Source organism: Syngnathus typhle, linkage group LG14 (assembly GCF_033458585.1).
Source record: "Syngnathus typhle isolate RoL2023-S1 ecotype Sweden linkage group LG14, RoL_Styp_1.0, whole genome shotgun sequence".
Classification (NCBI taxonomy): domain Eukaryota; kingdom Metazoa; phylum Chordata; class Actinopteri; order Syngnathiformes; family Syngnathidae; genus Syngnathus; species Syngnathus typhle.
This window is the reverse complement of record NC_083751.1, coordinates 9,139,931-9,159,696: the sequence shown is the minus strand read 5'-3', so window position 1 is coordinate 9,159,696 and position 19,766 is coordinate 9,139,931. Positions and strand designations below refer to the sequence as shown.

General features: G+C 47.0%; 3 protein-coding genes across 4 annotated transcripts in view; 2 read left to right on the top strand and 1 right to left on the bottom strand.

The window, feature by feature from the left end:
- LOC133167481 (uncharacterized) lies at positions 1 to 6,015 on the top strand. Its single transcript, XM_061298325.1, has 2 exons — positions 1 to 991; positions 5,293 to 6,015. The coding sequence occupies exons 1-2, from the start codon at positions 349 to 351 to the stop codon at positions 5,382 to 5,384; spliced, it is 735 nt and encodes a 244-aa protein (XP_061154309.1). The 5' UTR covers positions 1 to 348; the 3' UTR covers positions 5,385 to 6,015.
- Positions 5,356 to 19,766, bottom strand: part of sh3rf1 (SH3 domain containing ring finger 1) — a 21,451-nt gene continuing 7,040 nt past the window's right edge. Inside the window, exons 3-12 of the mRNA XM_061298326.1 lie at positions 13,785 to 14,060; positions 13,381 to 13,476; positions 12,855 to 13,154; positions 10,386 to 10,496; positions 9,133 to 9,260; positions 8,470 to 8,640; positions 7,886 to 8,172; positions 7,490 to 7,779; positions 7,029 to 7,360; positions 5,356 to 6,948 (exon numbers count right to left, since the gene is read on the bottom strand). Of these exons, the coding sequence (XP_061154310.1) occupies positions 6,780 to 6,948; positions 7,029 to 7,360; positions 7,490 to 7,779; positions 7,886 to 8,172; positions 8,470 to 8,640; positions 9,133 to 9,260; positions 10,386 to 10,496; positions 12,855 to 13,154; positions 13,381 to 13,476; positions 13,785 to 14,060 (2,160 nt within the window). The 3' untranslated portion in view covers positions 5,356 to 6,779. The remainder of the gene's footprint in view (positions 6,949 to 7,028; positions 7,361 to 7,489; positions 7,780 to 7,885; positions 8,173 to 8,469; positions 8,641 to 9,132; positions 9,261 to 10,385; positions 10,497 to 12,854; positions 13,155 to 13,380; positions 13,477 to 13,784; positions 14,061 to 19,766) is intronic.
- Positions 9,153 to 19,766, top strand: part of LOC133167484 (centrosomal protein of 135 kDa-like) — a 23,436-nt gene continuing 12,822 nt past the window's right edge. Inside the window, exons 1-2 of one of the 2 annotated variants that reach the window (XM_061298330.1) lie at positions 9,153 to 9,290; positions 9,637 to 9,743. The gene's annotated coding sequence lies outside the window, so the exon portion shown is untranslated. The remainder of the gene's footprint in view (positions 9,291 to 9,636; positions 9,744 to 19,766) is intronic. The other variant, XM_061298329.1, reaches the window with a different exon arrangement.

Here is a 19,766-nt window from a genome sequence, read left to right as displayed (position 1 = left end):
TGTATTGATTTGGTAATGTTGTTTGGTATAAGTATTATTTCAGTGCGTATTTGCTGCCAATGGGATACTTCTACTTTTACCCAGTAGAGGGCGCACTCGCCTTAGAGTTGACTACTGAGGATTGATGTTAGACCGAAGAAGTTGTACAAGAGAGAAACATGTGCTTGTACTGTGTGTGCCGTTCTTATTAAACGTCCTTTAAACTTGGAGAGTGTGCGCGTCATTACGGCCACGATACAACATATTTTTGGCGACGAGGATAAACAAAGTTTTGAAGAAAGGACGAGTGTTCGGACGACAAGGACTTAAAAAGGGAGGTGTACCAAGTACCGTGAAAGTTTGTAGAAGATGGCGACCATTGGCACTCTGGCGGCGTTTGATGCGAAAAATCAAAGCTGGGAAGAATACTGTGAAATAATGGATCAGTTTTTTGAGGCCAACGAGATTGATGATGGGGATAAGCAGAGAGCTATTCTCCTCAGCGTTGTCGGCGCATCTACCTACAGTTTAATGCGGAATCTCCTTAGTCCAACTAAACCAAAAGAGAAGACTTACGGCGAGCTGGTGGCACTACTAAAAAACCACTTCGACCCAAAGCCAAGTGAAATCGTCCAGAGGTACAAGTTTGATTCTTGCAGTCGTAAACCAAATGAGTCGGTGATGGAGTACGTAGCGGAGCTGCGGAGGCTGGCCCAGGACTGTAATTATGGCAACACCTTGGAGCAAAAGTTGAGAGACAGGATCGTTTGTGGAATAAATGATGATCGGATTCAAAGAAGACTCCTGGCAGAAGCAGATCTAACGTGTGAGAAGGCTTTGTCCATTGCCGTTGCGGCAGAAACAGCAACTAAAAATGCGCAAGACCTGCAGAATCCGTGCGCCACTGCGAAGTGCTTCAAAGTAAACAAAGGCCCGCAGCAGCGAGGTGCGTTCAAGTGCGGAAATGTTCAAGAGTGCTATCGTTGCAAAGGACAACACAACGCTGCAGAATGTAAGTTTAAACAAGAAAAATGTCATGCATGTGGAAAAGTGGGTCATATTGCCAGAGCCTGCAGAAATAAAAGCAAACAAAAGAGATATGTAGTAAATCCTACAGCTAAAAAGGAGCAGTCTCGTTCAAGTTATCGGTCACATAACGTTCAAGAGCGACCAGAGGACAGTGATACAGATGGTTCAGAAGAAGATTCCTTTCCTTTACAAAATATAAAGTTTAAGCTGGGACGCATGAGTGACATATACCTGAGAAAAGTTGATCCGTATACAGAGAGCATGAAACTAAATGGGAAGAGAGTTCAGTTTGAAATTGACACAGGTTGCAGTCTCACAGTAATGAGTGAGAAGACATTCCTGACAACATGGAGAACCAACAAGACTCCTTGTATTAAACCAGTACGACTCAAGTTGGAGACATACACTGGGGATCGAGTTGAAGTTGTGGGAGCAGCTCAAGTCCAAGTCAAGTACAAAAAGCAAAGAGCTAAACTGCCCCTAGTGGTTGTGAAAGGAGATGGTCCCTCATTACTAGGCAGATGCTGGCTAGAGGACATTCAGCTGAATTGGAAAGAAATAAAAGCCAGACACAAAGAAAGACAAGTACATCAGATACACACAGACCAGAAAACAGTGGAAACAAAAGTGACCTTACGAGAAGTACTGTGCAAACATGATGAAGTTTTCAAGGAGGAGCTGGGCACTTTAAAGGGCACCAAAGCCACTATTCATGTGAAGGGAAATGCTGTTCCGCGCTTCTTCCGTCCAAGGTCTATTCCTTATGCCATGAGAGCAAAAGTGGATGAGGAAATTGACAGACTGTTAAAAGAAGACATTATCACACCAGTTAAGTACTCAGAATGGGCAGCACCAGTGGTACCTATCCTGAAACCAGTGGGCACAGTCAGATTATGTGGAGATTATAAACTAACTGTAAACACCGTGTCATCCCTTGAGCAGTATCCGATACCCAGAGTGGGGGATTTGTTCAATGCACTTGCAAAGGGTAAGCAGTTCTCTAAGTTAGACATGAGTCATGCTTATCAACAGATACTTATGGATGAGGACTCCAAGAAATACCTCACCGTGAACACGCACAGGGGATTGTTCACCTACAACAGGCTTCCATTCGGTGTGGCCTCTGCCCCGGCCATATTTCAGAGAACGATGGAGAGTCTTTTATGTGGGATTCCTCTAGTAGCTGTGTATCTAGATGATATATTGGTAAGTGGCATGGACCAATCTGATCACCTAAAAAACCTAGACTCTGTGCTAAACAGATTGAAAGAAGCGGGACTACGCCTTAGGAGAAACAAGTGTACGTTCCTTCAAGATGAAGTGGAGTACTTGGGCTACAAAGTCGATGCACAAGGATTACACCCCATTGCCCAAAAGGTCAAAGCAATCAAAGATGCTCCTGCCCCAGCAAATGTTTCAGGGCTGAAATCATTCTTGGGATTGTTAAACTACTACAACAAGTTTCTTCCAAACCTGGCAACCCTGTTGGCACCTTTACATGAGTTGTTGAGACATGGTGTTCGTTGGAAATGGGACAAAGAACAAGAAGAGGCATTCCAAAAGGCAAAGGACTTGCTTAACACTTCAGATGTTCTTGTACACTACTCAGCTGACCGTGAGTTGGTTTTGGCGTGTGATGCTTCCCCTTACGGAGTGGGGGCAGTATTATCACATATCATGGAAAATGGAAGTGAGAGACCAATTGGATTTGTGTCCCGTACCTTACAACCTGCTGAGACAAGATACTCACAGTTGGATAAAGAAGGACTTGCGGTCATGTTTGGGATTGAAAGGTTTCATAAATATATATATGGTCGGAACTTTACCATTTACACGGATCACAAGCCATTGATTTATCTGTTCAATGAGAAGAAGCCAATTCCTCAAATGGGATCACCTAGAGTGCAGCGGTGGGCTGTGAAGTTGAGTGCATACCAATACAACATTGTCTACAAACCAGGCAAACATCATGCAAATGCAGATGCCGTGAGCAGGATGCCAGTTCCTGTCAAGTTAAGGAAAGAGGAGAGTACTGAGCAAGTACTTATGATGGACATGTTGGATGAGACATTGATAGATGCAAAGCAGATAAAGAGCTGGACGGCAAAAGACACTGTTTTATCACAAGTTCATGAATACATCCTGAAAGGGTGGCCCACAGAAACCGATCCAAATCTGAAAGCTTTCCACCAGAGAAAATTGGAGCTCGGTGTTAGAGATGGCTGTGTTCTCTGGGGAGCTCGAGTGGTCATCCCTGCCAAAGGAAGAGGTAGGATGTTAAAAATGTTACATCAAACTCACACAGGAATGACTAAAATGAAAGGTTTGGCAAGATCATACATGTGGTGGCCTGGAATGGATCAAGATGTCGAGAGAACGGTTCAAGCATGTCACGAATGTCAGGCACATCAAAAAGCACCTGCTTCTGCTCCTCTACACCCGTGGGAATGGCCTGAATCACCATGGTCAAGGATTCATGTGGACTATGCAGGACCTTTTCTAGGAGAAATGTTTCTCGTAATTGTGGATGCACATTCAAAGTGGTTGGATGTTTACCCTACAAAAACATGCACATCCTTAGTCACCATCGAGAAACTCAGACAGAGCTTTAGTAATTTTGGAATACCAAAAATGCTGGTGTCCGACAATGGAACTTGCTTCACAAGTGCTGAGTTTGAAGCGTTCATGAAGCAAAATGGAATCAGTCATGTGAGATCCGCTCCTTTTCACCCATCCTCAAATGGACTCGCAGAGAGAGCAGTTCAAACTTTTAAAGAGGGGATGAAGAAGATGAAAGAAGGGACAATACAAACAAGGTTATCAAGATTCTTGTTTAGCTACCGGATCACACCTCACGCAACAACAGGCTTATCACCTGCCGAACTCATGATGTCACGCAGACTAAGGTCCGCCCTGGATTTGGTTGTTCCGGATTTGAAAACCAAAGTGCAACAAAAGCAACTTAAACAGAAAGAAAATCATGACACACGGAGTAAGCAGAGAGGGTTTACGTCAGGAGAGGACGTACTCATCAGGAACTATTCCTATGGACCGAAATGGATTCCTGGTGTTATCCAAAACACTTCAGGACCCCTTTCCTATACCGTTAGTGTTGGTACTGGTCTAGTTGTGAAAAGGCATGTAGATCAAGTAAGAGCAAGATTTTCCAATCTCGAGACAACGGTGGAGAAGGAGAAAAACTTAGTATTTTTTCCAGAGACTGTTGCAAAGATTCCACTACCGGAAATAAATAAACCACCGATGTTAGAACTGAGTTCTAATTCAGAGAAGGTGTCCGAGTTACCACCTGCTACCAATACCCAGGATGAAAAGGTTGTACCACCACAGCCAGAGTTGAGACGTTCTAGTAGAGAGAGACATACCCCTGTTCACCTCAAAGACTTTGTTCCTTAAAGTAAAATGTTATTGAAAAAAAAAAGTCATACTGAGTTACATTAAGTAATTGTTCTGTTTATGTTTATTGAGTGTATAACACATGTTGTTTTTGCTTAAATGTGGGGGAGATGTGGTGTATTGATTTGGTAATGTTGTTTGGTATAAGTATTATTTCAGTGCGTATTTGCTGCCAATGGGATACTTCTACTTTTACCCAGTAGAGGGCGCACTCGCCTTAGAGTTGACTACTGAGGATTGATGTTAGACCGAAGAAGTTGTACAAGAGAGAAACATGTGCTTGTACTGTGTGTGCCGTTCTTATTAAACGTCCTTTAAACTTGGAGAGTGTGCGCGTCATTACGGCCACGATACAACAGGTTCATTAAGCATTAGCGTGTCAGAATGCATACACGTACTTCTATGCTAACGCAATCCATTTATCTCGATTGCTATACAAATTAAAACCAATGTCACAATATCTGCAAATGGTCATGAAAAAGCTGAAAAGTTTAAGATCCACTCCGGCAAGCCCCCGACCCCCGTGGGAATAAAGCGGTACAGAAAATGGATGGATGGAGGTTAAGATCCAACAAGGCAAGTGTGGTAGATTGGAATCGAGCACTCGGTGCTCGACTGTGTGGTCTGTCTGTATTGAGAGTCGGGGAGATGTTGACTGAGCGGGCAGCAAAGATCGACTCGTACTGCATCCTTGCCTCCGTGTATTATTGGTGAAACAACCAGTAAGCAACCCACGGTTAGTGACAACACTACAACAGTGTATCAGAGCATAAAGTCACAACAGCAAGCAGTCGCGTTGTGGTAGGCATAAGTTGTCTCCATGGTAACCCCTATTTACCAGAAGTGTCGTGTGTTTGTGTGTCTCACCAGTCCCTTCTCGTCAGCGTTCTCCCAGTTCTCCCAATCATATCAAGAGGGCGTGTGCAAACACACTCATGGTAACTATTAACTTTTATTGTTAAACTGCCTCTTAAAAATGTGCAATTCCCTCAAATATTTCTGAATTTCACAAGAGCATAAGTGATTTCAATTTCAGACAGTGAAACTAAAGCCCCCCCCCCCGAACCAACTAAAACAACAACAACAACAAATATACAGTGTATCAAGTGCTTAGCAGGAGAATTGTGAAATTGTTTTGTCGTCCTCAAAAACGTAGAAAAAGACTGAATTGCCAGCGTAAGTTATTCTGGATCTGAATGTGTGCAGCTAAGCCAAAGTATTAAGTCTACAACATGTGAATTTTGACTTTATTTTTTCTTTGTAATATTACGTCTCTGTGGCCTTGTTAGTAGTCCCTTGTAAAATAAGAAAGGGCTGCTTGGAAAACAATTTGGTCGTATTGCAAGGAAGCCTTCAGCAAGAAAGTGAATTACAAAATCATCACAGTGGTTCACTTTGTTCACACTAGAAAAGGTCCAGCAAACGTTTTCCTATCAGGGGGAGGCATAAAGTTGCTAAAGTCCAACCAGGAAAATGCAGGGTTTCACTGTATTATAAAGACAAACAGAAATAGTGCACAGCTAAAATGGACAACAAATATTTGCTAATGCTAACTGCTGAGTGTAGTTCATTTTACTAAAAAACACAAATAAATCTCTCGGATTGCAAAATAAATCTTACGGTAATTCAAGTAGATAAAAAAAAAAAAAAAAAAATCAAAATGGGATCAATCAAAACAATTCTTTCTCTCTCTCTCTCTCTCTCTCTCTCGAAATATATATTAGAAAAACTTCCAGCATGTTCACAAAAGCGAGACAAATGTTCTGTTGTGTCGTGGTGGCGGCATCACATTAAGGAGTGTGAGGTTACTGCAACAGAAATGTTGAGTCACTCCGATGCAGCAGCACTACGTCGGGGTGCGTTTGATTAGCAGCACAGCTCGTCCAACACGACGGTAGGAAAGCGAACTTCGGATGAATTCAAAAGCAGTTCCGTTGAGGCTTGATTTATTTTTCCGAGTCTCAAGGCGGGCCGTATACAAGTTGCATCCCGCTCAGTCTGTCAATGAAGATTAAAAAAGAATTTTCGGTGTAATTAATGACTTTCAATTTTTAAATTCATCTAGTGAAATAAATGCCACATTGCATCATGTTCGAGATGCACATGCACTGCCTCGCTCGTTTAAAAAAAAAAGAGAGGACACGTGCCAGTTTAACCCTTTGAACCACTTGGGGGAAAAAAAAGACCAGTTTTTGTTGAAATAATTTAAAAAAGGTAACATATCTATATTAACTAATTGTCCGGAACTAAATCCTGTTTGTGTCCTTATGTACAATAAAGTGATACACAGTACAAGGCACACATTTAAGGGTATAAATAAAAAAAAAATAAAAAGAGGATTGTGTGCAGGGAGAGGCTTAGATGCTGTCCACGAAGCTTCCGGGAAAGAGTCCTGTCCTGCCGTTGCGCTGCAGCGTGCCTTTGAACCAGCCATCCTCGCGCTTGCGGTGCACAAACACCACGTCGCCCTCCTTCAGCTCCAGTTCGGCGTCACTCTGCGGCGGGTACGAAACCACCACCCTGTACCTGATTCAGATGCAAAACCAAAAAAAAATGTGATTGAGAAGATTCAGCTTGAAGGAATAAGCAGTCTACGGAGCAGGTACCTCTCACAGACGATGGGCCGTGCGTCATGCTGCAGCGATGACAGCGAGGAGCACGGCTGGCGAGGAGGAGGCGCGATAGGAGCGCCTCCGTCCAAAGCGGCGGTCCTCCGATGAGAGGCGGGCTCCGACGAGGAAGCGGAGGATGGAGACGGAGAGGCGGCAATGGCGGCGTCGGCATCCGAGCCAGAGGGAAGGGAGGCCTCTGGACCCGAGGTGCCTTGGCCCGACTCTCCGGCGGCGGCCTGCTCCGACTCCAGTGTGGGGGAGGAAGGTGGCGACTGACGAGACTTCTTCTTGTTGGACAGCAGCTTTAGAAGACTTTTCTTTTCCCTCTGTGGCAACAACAAGACACCATTGGAAGGCGACGTTAAAAACTTTGTGGCGTTCACACACAGCCAAAAATAGCAAATCTTTGGATGTTGCATTTCCCCAAAAAGGGGGCAAAAAAAAAAATTGCCTACCTTGATGTCCTTGTCCAGGCGGCATGGAAGGGCGGCACTGAGAGCAGAAGCGTTCCCGGAGAGGACGGGCACAGGCCTCAAGGTGTCACCGTCCAGGGAGGCAGCGGTGACATTGGGCGGGGTGAGGGAGGCGGCGGCGCACCCAAGTGCCACCGACGCCCGGGCGCAGCCCTGAGCGGGGCCGGGGGAGGGCTGGGAGCACGCAGCGAGGTGTGGGAGGTAGGTTCCGGCTGGCGCGGACTGGATGGCTGGGACGGCTGTGGTGGGCCGGTCCTGACCATGGCATGCGGCTGAAAGCACAATTACCGAATGCAAAAAACAATAGAGTTGGTTTGAGCCACATTTGGTAATAAAATGTGAAGTTCTCCATCTTTCAGGCTTGTGGTTGAGACCTACCCGTCCTGACGGCATTGCGAGCCTGATTCACCGTCATCTGCGAGTTGACGTTAAGCGGCACTTTGGGCTGCTGGCCAGTGGCCGTCTGAGCTGCTGTCACTGGCAATGCCGACTGAGCAGTGGCGGCGGAGGTGACGGAGTTCACGGCAGAAGCGTGTTTGGCAGACTCCGGGCCCGCCACAATGGCTCCGTGGTGGCCTGACGAGGGGCTTACGATGGTGATCCCTCTGCCCGCCTGCGTGCACAGGCTCATGGGCACTTTGGACTGGTTGCTCCCCGACGCAGTCCTAAAATGTTGAGGGGAGGGGGGGGGGCGTAGGTTACGTTAGAAGTGTGACACGGCACACAAGAGTGAATAGGATCTCATTCATTTGTTAGCATTAAACTAAATGGTTGTTTTATCAAAAAACAGATTGACTGTAAACCTAAATTAGGACACAGCCTGAAGAGTTGATGCTATATTGCCACAAGATGGCGCCTAAATCAACATTTTGGATGCATTGCCTCCCACTTGAAAGCTCCCACTGTGCATCAGACATTTCTTCACAAAAGAAAAACACACAACTTGTTTTAGTGCGACTTACCTGCTGACTGGACTCATGTAGTTTCCCGGGAACACTCCGATCTTGCCGGTGTGCATGGACGTGCCCTTGAACCAGCCGTCTTGACAGCGCTCCAGCACCAGGAACATCTCACCCTTCCTGAGCTCCAGCTCGTCCTCCTTGCGGGGGGCATAGGGGAACATGGCCACATATCTGCAGGCGCGAAGCAAACATATCAAAGACACGCCCCATAAGAAGCAAGCAGAGGAAGTTTGTCTTTGCTCACAATGCAGCGGACCCTGCGCGAGAAACGTGTGACCCGGAATTTGTGGGTCATGTCTCTATTGGGGACGGTGAGGAGTCACAGCTGGGATGCTGTAACATGTCAGCATGAGAACCCTGGGAGACTCGGGACGTGTGTGCAAAAGCGGACACAGATGGAGGCGGGAGACCAGGCCTAGGGGCATCTCATTCTAAATAGGTACAGCACGAGTGTGCCTGCTCCCTTGGGGTGTGCTTTGCAAGTCAAAGCTGAGTCACAGAACCTCAACGCATCACCGCTGGTATTAAGCATGTGCACAAAGTCCTTGAGACATTCTTTCAAAGGGCACGTCAGTTGTAGCAAGTGACAAAATGGCTGCCCCCCGAGACGGATGAAAACAGGTGGCTGCTTTTGAAGGCGTCCTGACGGTTTTCCCAACTCACACTGTGGGTCTTTGTCTGCTGCCTTGATCATTGACGCTAGGGGAGGGTCTTTGCCCCGCCACCGGCGAGTACCCAGCGCCTCTGGTGGATTGCTGCGGCGGAGGAGGTGGCGGTGGTGGGAGAGCGTCCTGCCGAAACGATAAGAGAGGAGCGTAAAGGTAATGATGATGATCGATCGCAGGATGTTTTGTGGAAACCGGCCTGGGCTTGAGCTTGGCTTGCTTTGAGCATGTTTCATAACCATAATGTGAAGAATAACCTGGCCATCAGTGGAAAAAGTTTGGAGCCCAGTTTGTGTCGGAGTGACAAAGCAAGTCCAGCTGACCTCTACTTTGCCTTCCATTTTTTTGCTTGTTTGTTTGTTGCTAAGAGACGGCGCAGCTGTAGAAGCGGTCCCAGACTTTAACGCGGACCATATGAAATGACAAACTCGGATCAACTCTGACTCTTCTTGGCGCTTGCAACGATGGCAAAATCCCCCTTTTACCCTTTAATTGTCTCCAGACGCAACGTGGCTGCCTAGTTGATGCAGCTCCACCACGGTGAGGTCGCTGACAACCTGTTTAGAAGTCAACAAACCGAGCAACCGTGAGACCTCCTCGCCCCCAGTGGTATGTGCACGAGGGTGCGAGCGTGTTACGGTCGACTGGCGACGCTGAACCTGAGATAATTAGGCCGCCAGCGGGCTACAGGAATCATCTGTACAAAAACATCACGTAGGGTTCCCAAGCCAAGCAGAGAGCTCCACCTTTTGTGTGCGCATTCCTGCTCATTCACTAACTCGCCACGCCAGCGTGTACACACACACACGCAGAGGAAGTTTGTGTGTGCTTTTGTGTCGGCCGAGAGCTATTATTGCCCCTTTTTTTTTCTCAGGCTAAATTTGTAGAAAGGGGTTGATTTTGCGAACAGCTAAATATGGGATGGGCAACTGGCATCCCGCCCCTGGATTTGCCCTCAATTCATTTTTGAAGATGTTTTGTGAGCGGTGTTGAGTTGTAGTAACAGTATTTAACACTAGGTGGCAGACATCGCTCACCAGCCCCTCAGAGCCCATAATGGTCGTTGAGAAGGAAGAGCAAGTCCTGGCTTCCACTCTTATATAACAGTGAACACGAAAGATTTACTTCAATATTGGGCAGGCACTCCAGGGACAACTATTTGCATATAGGCAATTCAAAATCACAGTTTCGTAATTCTCGATATGGCTTTGCAATGTTCGTGGACACACTTTGTCAGAGGTCTGCACCTACCAGCGGAATGGGTGCGTAGCAGGTGTCCGAAGGAAACGTGAAGACCGTTGCTGTGGTGACGGGACTGCTCGGGGGCGGAGTCACAATCAGTCCGGTTGTGCAAATGTGTACCTTTCAAACACAGGAGAAATGGGGCTCGACAAACATGACGGTAGAATTCCACCACAGGTAGAGTTAACAAATATTGGACAACTCTTGAAAATGAAGGATTAGCAAAGTGCAGGATGTGGCGTCTAGAACACACTTTGTGCTCTCCTGATACAATGTAGAGCGTAATGACAGAAGACACTTTTTCACCGTGGGCGTCACATTGTGTGAGTTTGCTCCTCGCCGAGGTGGCGAGCGCAAATCTTGGGATTGGCTGACCGAGATCAGGTGACACGCGTGACAGCCGATTGGCCGGCCGCGCTCGTGAGAGCACGGCGGTGTCGTGGTAACAAGGCCCCAGTGTCGCTGGCACAATATCTCCCTGAGGCCTGCGCGCACGCTCGCTGGCTTGCCGGCTCGCTCTCCCCACGCATGAGTGCACCGGGCCGGCTGGGACGCCTATGGAAGTTTATCTGTGCCATCGGATTTTGAATTCGAATTTGTAGCACTGAATTTTTTTACATCCAATTTTTAACACTGAATTTTTTTTTGCATCTAAATCAGACTTTGAATTTTAAAAGCCATCGAATTTCTAGCACTGAATTTTTTTTTCCTAAGACTTTTTTTTCAATGTCTCAAAAAATTCAGTGTCAAAAAATTCAATGTCTTAAAAAATTCAGTGTAAAAAAATTCGACATCTCAAAAAATTCAATGTAAAAAAATTCAATGTCTAAAAAAATTCAGTGTAAAAAAATTCGATGTCTCCAAAAATTCAGTGTAAAAATATTCAGCGCGGACATCCGGGGTAACCAAGGGAGAAGTAATCGATCCCTGTATCAAATCATCCAACGTTCAGCCAATCAAGTTAAACTCCATTGGTCATGTGACATCGAAACAGGAACGTCGTGAAGTTCAAAGGTAACAGTAACAGTTAATACTGTAATACTGTAATGAACTTGAACTTCACGACGTTCCTGTTTCGACGTCACATGACCAATGGAGCGTAACTTGATTGGCTGAACGTTGGATGATTTGATACAGGGATCGATTACTTCTCCCTTGGTTACCCCGGATGTCCGCGCTGAATATTTTTACACTGAATTTTTGGAGACATCGAATTTTTTTACACTGAATTTTTTTAGACATTGAATTTTTTTACATTGAATTTTTTGAGATGTCGAATTTTTTTACACTGAATTTTTTAAGACATTGAATTTTTTGACACTGAATTTTTTGAGACATTGAAAAAAATGTCTTAGGAAAAAAAAATTCAGTGCTAGAAATTCGATGGCTTTTAAAATTCAAAGTCTGATTTAGATGCAAAAATAAATTCAGTGTTAAAAATTGGATGTAAAAAAATTCAGTGCTACAAATTCGAATTCAAAATCCGATGGCACAGATAAACTTCCATATACGCCTCTTAAGGTGAACCTCCAACTGAAGCCACCGTCTCGAAAATGTCTCGACAAGTCATTGTCCTGCCAGACTTGATGTGATTTTGCTTGATAGCGTTAAGCACCGCACTGTGAGGAAAAGAAGTGATGGCGGGCGTGTTGGCTCAAAAAAGTAAAATCCTCCCCTGGGCGACAGTAGCCAACCTTTGTTGTCCTTTGTCTGCCTGCTGGAAGGACCAGTAAGGTGGAGGTGGGGTATTTTGAGACTTGAGAACTGCATCAGGTAACATTCCGCAGCACATTGGACGCTCATCAAGGAAGTTCTTGAATTTGCTCAAAATGGCTATTTTCTGACTTGAGTGAGTTTGGGTTGTTTATGTTTTGGGTTTTTCTCACTGCAACTCAGAGAACGATTAGCGCATTCCTCAGCTCCTCTTTATTATTTTAGTGCTCTTTAAACACCTTAACTGACACCGGCCGGCCGCCTTACTTGGGTCTATTCACAGCGCAGGCGGCCTCAGACAAATTGGCACGTCTGCGAGCGTGTCTAACCACGTCCAAAACCTCCGGCAGCTGCCGACCATAAAGCAGCTGCTGTCATGTCTGGCACGCTCCGCGGGGACCCGGAGGGGGCCCGAGGACGCTTTGCACGGGCGAGTGGAGTCGTGCAGCCACGCATTGCTTGAATCCTCGGATTGTTGTTTGCATTATGTCATTTATCATGTTTTGGCCTGGATTCGTCATCGGCACGAAATACCAAACCAGATTTCTTAAACGCATTGCGGGGGGATGTGACATGGGGCAGATTAATTAAAAAATCTGATTTTCTTTCATGCTCAGGCCAATTACTTTGTTGCCATCTTGTGGCATCTTGGCACCAAGGAACTGTGTTAACAGGTTCATTTGGACAAAAGTAGCACTTTGACACTTTCATTACAGGAAATAACGATACAAATACCCAATTATGGTGGCAGAGGAGTGTCGTTACCTGTGAAGGTGCGCTGCAGGAGAGCCCACCGCTGATCTCGCCGATGCGGGCGGCGGCAGTGGGATTGCTGGAGCTGATGAGTACCGGGCCGCTGATCTCCATAGAGTGGCGTTGCGGGGGCGGAGCCAGCATGGGCTTGTGGGACATGGTGAGAGAGGTGAAGGAATGTCGCTTCTTGCTGTTCTTCTTGTCCCGATGGCCGCCATTGTTCTGGGGCCCCGAGGAGGCCCCCTCGCCCGACTCGCCGTTGTGGTCGGAGGGCTTGTCCAGCTCGATGAGCTGCCGGGCGGCAGAGTTGAACTAGCAGGCAGGAGAAAATGGAAATGGTGGTCGGGGTTTCGTGAGGCGCTCGCATGCCAACAATCGGACTGAATTCTTTTAATAGCTCCGTGTGCTGCTATTTCTGAGCTCGCCACCTCAAACTGTCAAAAAGTAATTCTAAAAATAAGTGTTTGAACAGGAAGCCACCTACGCGGTGACCTGGATCTACACAAATATTAATTCTGCCGCATCCTGTTTTTCTTACCTCCACGTATGAGATGGGGAAAATCCCAATTTTATCTCCCAGCATTCCCTCTGCCCAGTTTTCGTCCACGCGGCGGATGACAGTGAGAATGTCGTCCTGGAGAACAACATGAATATGAAAATGTGTTACTTGATTCTGAAGTGGTTCTTTTTTTAATGGATTTTATTTTTGTTTTGCTCATGTTATTAGACGATCTGGCACAGTTGTCTGCTGTTATGTTTTCACTTCAACTGCTGTCTTCACATAATGGGCCCGCTCTCGCTATATATGCACTCGTTTTATTTCGGTCCCGCCTCGCCTAATTACAGCCGTTCATCAAGAAGCCAGACAAAATGTAATTACCATGCATTTCTTTAGGGTGCTTCATCCCAAAGAAAAACACACGCAATTAAGTCTTTGGATACCTTGGCGAACGGCAGGCAGTCCTTATCGGCCTCTTTGTCCTTGAGCTCAAAGTCGTAGAGCGCCTTGCACTGTGGCGGCGGCTGCGGCAGTGGCTTGATGACTTGCACAAAGTTGGTTGGGAAGAAGCCGTGCACGCCGCCCATCTCGCCGTGGTACCAGTTCTCGTCCACCTGCCGGCGCAGGATGATGACGTCGCCCTTGCTGAACTTGAGGTCGCCAGGCTCCTTGCCGTCGTAGTTGTAGAGCGCTTTGGCGCACGGCAGCTGAGGGATGGCCTGAAATCACAATGTGGAGCCACCATGAATTTAGGACACAACTTTACTTGGTAGACTACGTGACAGACATGACTTGACGGATTAACGCCACTCTAAATAGATTTCTATGGTAATATACACAATTGCCTACACGTGCCACAATATGACAGCAAAGCATTACTTTTGTCTAAATGAAACGCCTCAACTCAATCCTACATAGTTCTTTGCTACCAGGATGTCGAAAAATGGGGCCAAAGGAATATGTTGATTGCTCTGGCCTGAGTAAAACACCATCGATGGATTTCTCAAAAAATAAACAAACAAAAACAGTCAAGCTGTACATTTCTGTGGGGATTCTCTGAGACATGAACATGTGGGAACAAGGTTCAAAAGTTAAGCTTTATAAAACAGACGCATGCTGAAAAACATTACAAGATAAATCCAGGATATCTTAGGCAAAGATGGAAAGAATATTTTCCTTTCTCTGAACTTGGCTTTGTGTGGTGAATAGAAAAAAAATCATTGCTGAAACACATTTTTGGAAGGTACCCCACACATTTTCAGACTAAAGCAAACCATATTGAAAGATTCTTATTTCCCCCGCAAAAACAGAACGTCGCTTAAGAACCGACGTTCCAAAGTCTGTCAAGGACAAACATTTGTGTCCGACTAAGACTTTCAGAAGTCCAGTCCCTTTAACACCCCCCACCCCCGAAGGAGGTTTTATATTTTAGCCTCCAAAGCCCTGAAAGGGCCATTCAGGGGATGACAATCCAAGGAAAGAGGGCCAGGCCAGTTGGGGGGGTAGCAGGCCGGAGAAACATCAATGTTCTCCATTCAGTGTGAGGAGGGGTGTCTCGAAGGAAGGCTTCAGCTCCAACTAAGCCCCCCCCCGCATCCACTCACACAACAACCATTTATCCCGCTGATTGCTGGACATCGGTGCCAGTGATGTGAATCCCAAACACTTTGTGAAGCGAAGGGGTAAACAGAGTTTGGGGAGGAGACTGGATGGTCTCGCTGGAGGCTAATGAAGCGTCAGGAGGCACCGGGGAGAGCGGACGGACTACACAACGAGTGGTGATGGTGAGCCGCTCTGACGTTAGCCCGCTGCACACAATCACACACACCGAAGCACACAACCAATGAGGCCTCGCCGATTGCCTTGCCTCAGCCGGGAGCAGGAACCGTGAGGGGAGGCGGGGGCAGTCCCCCTACATTTTGTACTGAAACTGGGCCTCCTTTCAGGGGGGGGGGGGGGGGGGGTCGTCTCAGGACTGTGATGAAAATGCAAATAATAAAGCGGGAGCAAATGATAGGGCCAATGAGATGTGAGGACACGGTAAATAAGAAATAACCGTGACCAAGATTGAAGGACTCTGCGGTTACATAATGGCCACAAATGTGTCCGCTCGATTGGCTACAATGGCCACATGAGACGCCATTTGCTACTCTCATTTGGGGCATGTCTTGTGTAAAAATGCAACGATTTTCCTTTTCCAGGTGATGTCATCTATTCCAATGCCAGCACAGAGCGGGACACCCGCTAAAGACACGCTTGGTCTCATTGGCCCACGGTCCCAAAACAGAGCGCATTGCCGCTGCGCTTGTCCACACAGGAAATGTTCAGTGCGGCGCAATCCAAAAATAACCGCCATTTCCACACAGTCAGCTGAGGAACACGGGCTTTAAAAATATACTTTTGGTTTTGGAGGCTGCGCAGAGAGATTTCTAATAATCAAAGGCTTGTCTGTTCGGACGGAGACTTGACACTGCTCAGCTGTTGTGCACAATCACGCCTCTATCGTGGCTAATGCAATTACAAGAGTGTGCCAAAGGGATTTCGCAGCTTCCTCCCGAGCCACTAGATTGCCATCAAGAGATGTGCTGCACAGTCCACGCATCCACCATATTTTTATAGCCATGTTTGCATCGTCAGCAGTCAGGGTCTGGCCAAGGTAGACAGACATCTCGACCCCCACCGTGTCTACGTTCTCGCCTGTGCAGCTCCGCAGGTGACCGCCTGAGCGCTAGCTCAAACGTCCGCCAAGATATCGTCCAGGTGGTCATTTGTCGGGACATTTGTTGTTCATTAGCAGCTCATTTGCTGCCCAACAATTGCAGCCGCCCACGAGACAAGGAGGGGGTGGGGGGTGAGGGGGGCATCTTGACTCCATTAGCGCTGCATGAAATTGATTCCTAATGGCGTTTTTTTTTTTAATGACCGTTGTACAGCGGGGCTCCTTTCAGCGCCCTGCCATTCCGCCTTTGCATCCTGAGGGCTTCTTTGTGTAAAACGCAGGAACTGGGCCATGGATGGAAGCACGCGGGCAGACAAAGGAAGGCGGTGTATCAGGTTTATTAAAATAGAAAGAGAAGTCTGGAAAGAAAACTTTGAGGTGAGATGATACAACCGCACCAGGGGCCAAATGTGAAATTGCTGAAAATAGAACGTCGTCTGCCGTCTGTTTCCATGGAAACAATTTTTGTGTGGGGTAAGCGTTTGGGACTGTCGGAAGAGCAAATTAAGTAACAAGCTAGTCACAAAATGTATTTGTCACGTGATAAGGATTTTTGAAGGAAAAGCAAAATGGGGAAAGACCAAAGTTAAGGTGCCAATGTAATTTGTCTCCTTTAATATTAATAGCATTATTAGCAACTCAGAGGTTGGTCCGCAGTACGAGGAAAATACAGTTTTTAATTTTTTTCTGCAGTGGAAGCAAACAAGCCAAAAGCATAAATAGCTGAGCTCAGCTTCAGTGTTGTGGGACTAATTGATCTAGTGGGGAGGAAGTTGCAATGAGCCATTCAAGCTTGGCAGAGTACTTTGCTGTACAACAATTTCCCCGCGCTGTTGTTTGTTGCCACTCACCACACGGCAAATGAGCCTCGCCATCTACTGCAGGCATGAATGCGCTCGCTCACTCAAGAAGGCGCTGCCTGCGAGCCAGATGGATCGCACGACGAGAACGGGAGGTTTTCAACAAGCGCTGTAACGCAAACTCTTGTTGTAGCACTTCAAGAGACCCAAGTCCAACCTTCCATTCGAAACGAGACGACTTTACAGATTTTCACCGTGCCGGTCACAAAAGGCATTGCCGCTCTAACCGCCCGCTGACCTTGGCTTGCTTCGGTTTTACTGCCGGGTCCTGACCTGCCGCTCAAGTTCAGATGGAGCTCGCTCATGAGAACCTCGAAGCGGGTTGATGATCAAAGCCATCCGTTCCCGGAGTCGGCTACCTGGCCCCATAAGGTTGCCATGTGTAAAAGCAGGAATTACATTGAGATTTCGTGTCTACAAAGAGACGCTTGGAAGCACCGAGTATTATAATAACATTCTTCTGGCGAGTCCGGCTGCTAAGCTATAGCTGAGGCGAGCAAAGGAAAAGTGTTTTAGCAGGGAGCTAATACGGCTGGCTTTATGGGATGTCTCACACACACATGCGGTTCTCATGTGGGTTTATTGGTGGGATGTACATTTTTTACACAAAAGCAGGACTGGCGCAGCACTTTGTCTAAGCCCAAGTGGGGTACTTTGCCCGGGAGGGCAAAGGATGTTCTGGGTGGGCCAGCGGACGGCCCGCTTTGCTTTTCTGACTTAAGGCCGAGAGAGCAAAAGTCTTTCACCGCGTGCCAGTTCATACAGTCCAGTGAGCTTTAAGGACCGCCTCCGCGGGGGCCCGGCAGTATGGAGGGTGCACAAAGCAGCAGTGGAGGCTAGCAAGCTACAATGCTGCCGGCAAAGATGAGAGACAGCGTGGCGTGCCATCCTAAACTTGCGTCACGACAAAAAATATTTACGTTGAGCAGTTTTGAGTCATGAGGTCATGAGTCAAACTATCGATGTTACACTCTCACAACAAGAGGACGCATGCTACTGGATCATGACCTTGAACCCAAACCTTCATTAATGGCAAACAAATGACACACGGCTGTTTGGCCTCGCCAGACAGAACCAAAGTGTTAGACTTGGGTGGGCATGATGAAGCAATAAGATTGTTGAAACCTCTGATCTTACAAAGGGGCCATTATTTCAGGCCCCAATCAGATCAGATTGAATTTGGTGGATTAGTACCAAGAGACGAGTTGCACATAAGAAGCAAACTTGTATCCAAGCTACAGAGAGGCTTTTGGTGCGCAAATGTCACAGTAACAGTGAACGCAGCGGCCAGTCAATAGCAGCTGAATACTAAGCGTTTCCTCGCTTTCTTGGCCGCCGCGCGGCTAAAAGCGAGCACTGTTGGCTCTTTTGTTTCCACGGAGTCATTCAGCAGGAGCCACCTGCCGCCCTCTGACCGACTTCCATTAGGAGGGCGGAAGTCAAGGGAGTGGACTCTACAGGGCCGTTATGTTGCCTTCCACTTATGCTCGGTTCCTGTCCTGACTGGTACCTGTTCACTTCCTGGGCCGCTGGCAAGTGAAGAACTTTGCTTGGGTAGGCTCGTATTTGTACGGGCCTGGAAAGGGCCAACAAACAAAAGATATTGACAGAGAATTGGCAAGGGGTCCGAGAAACAAACATGGCCGCGAGAAGGCGCATTTTTCTCTCTCTCCAAATTTCCACTTTTGTAAACAAAGCGCCAGTGTGTTTGTTCATTCCGACCTGGACCGAGTCCAGATGTAGCATGGAGCCGCTGGCTCGCCTTCAAGTTCACGCACATCACGGGATTCTTCTGCCAAGGTTATACAGAGAAACTGCTCAGATAGATAAAAGCTGCACGGAATACACACCTGTGTTTCGCCCGCAACTTATTAAAGCAAACACGACGGCCATTTGGTCGCGTCAGGACCGCATTAGTGTTTGCACGAGACAAATGGGCTCAAAGTGCACTTCCAGATAATCAGACGTGCTGAGGAAAGGACGCAAACAGCCAGAGCGTATTCTTGGAGTGGTGGCAGGGTGTTTGCGCACAAGGGGGTGATAATGGCCGACCGCCTTGAGCGCGACTCTTGTCAGCGCTCGTCGACCTATTGGCGACAAAGCCGTAGCTAAAAGCAGATGCTCAAAATTGTGTTCATCTATGTAATTAGATCCTTCGATGGCTGCTACAGAGATTTTTTGTGGCTCTACTCATGATAGACAAGGCTATCAACTTTCATGTTGCTAATGTTCAGAGTTTCACTTATTTGATGGGAGGTCTGAAAGGGCGCATCACTCAAAGTGAGCCCGGGGCAACCACCAGGAGCGTATCAAAGATGCATCCAGAGCCGGTAATAGCTGCGGGGGTCGCAGGTCAAACAACTGAAAACAAAACTCTCCACAAATCATTATTTGGCCCCGGGGACGGGAACAAAACACTTAACATGCCAGCAGCCAAACAGCCCGTGCTTGATCACGGCCGCTCCACCAATCACAACAAAGGGTGAAAGGTCAAAGTTTTCCTCATGGGGCGGGCAGGTACTATTGGGGCTCTTGGGGAATAGGGCAGCCGCACAATAAAAAATTAGAGTGGCCGGCAGCTGACAAAATAGTTGCAGGCGAAAACCCCACCGAAGATGTGGCGTTCGCTTTACGACGGCGTGTGCTGGCTACAGAAGACAAAATGTATACAAGTCAGAACGTGTCGTAGTCTGACAGAGTGACGCTTTTAGGGCCTAATTAATGTGAATTTTCTTAAGACTATTTACCAATATGTATTCTATAAATAAATATTTCCATCAAAATATTGGCCGATTTTGGTCACGCTTGTCATTTTGGTCAGATTGCAAAATGTTATCTTTGCCTTA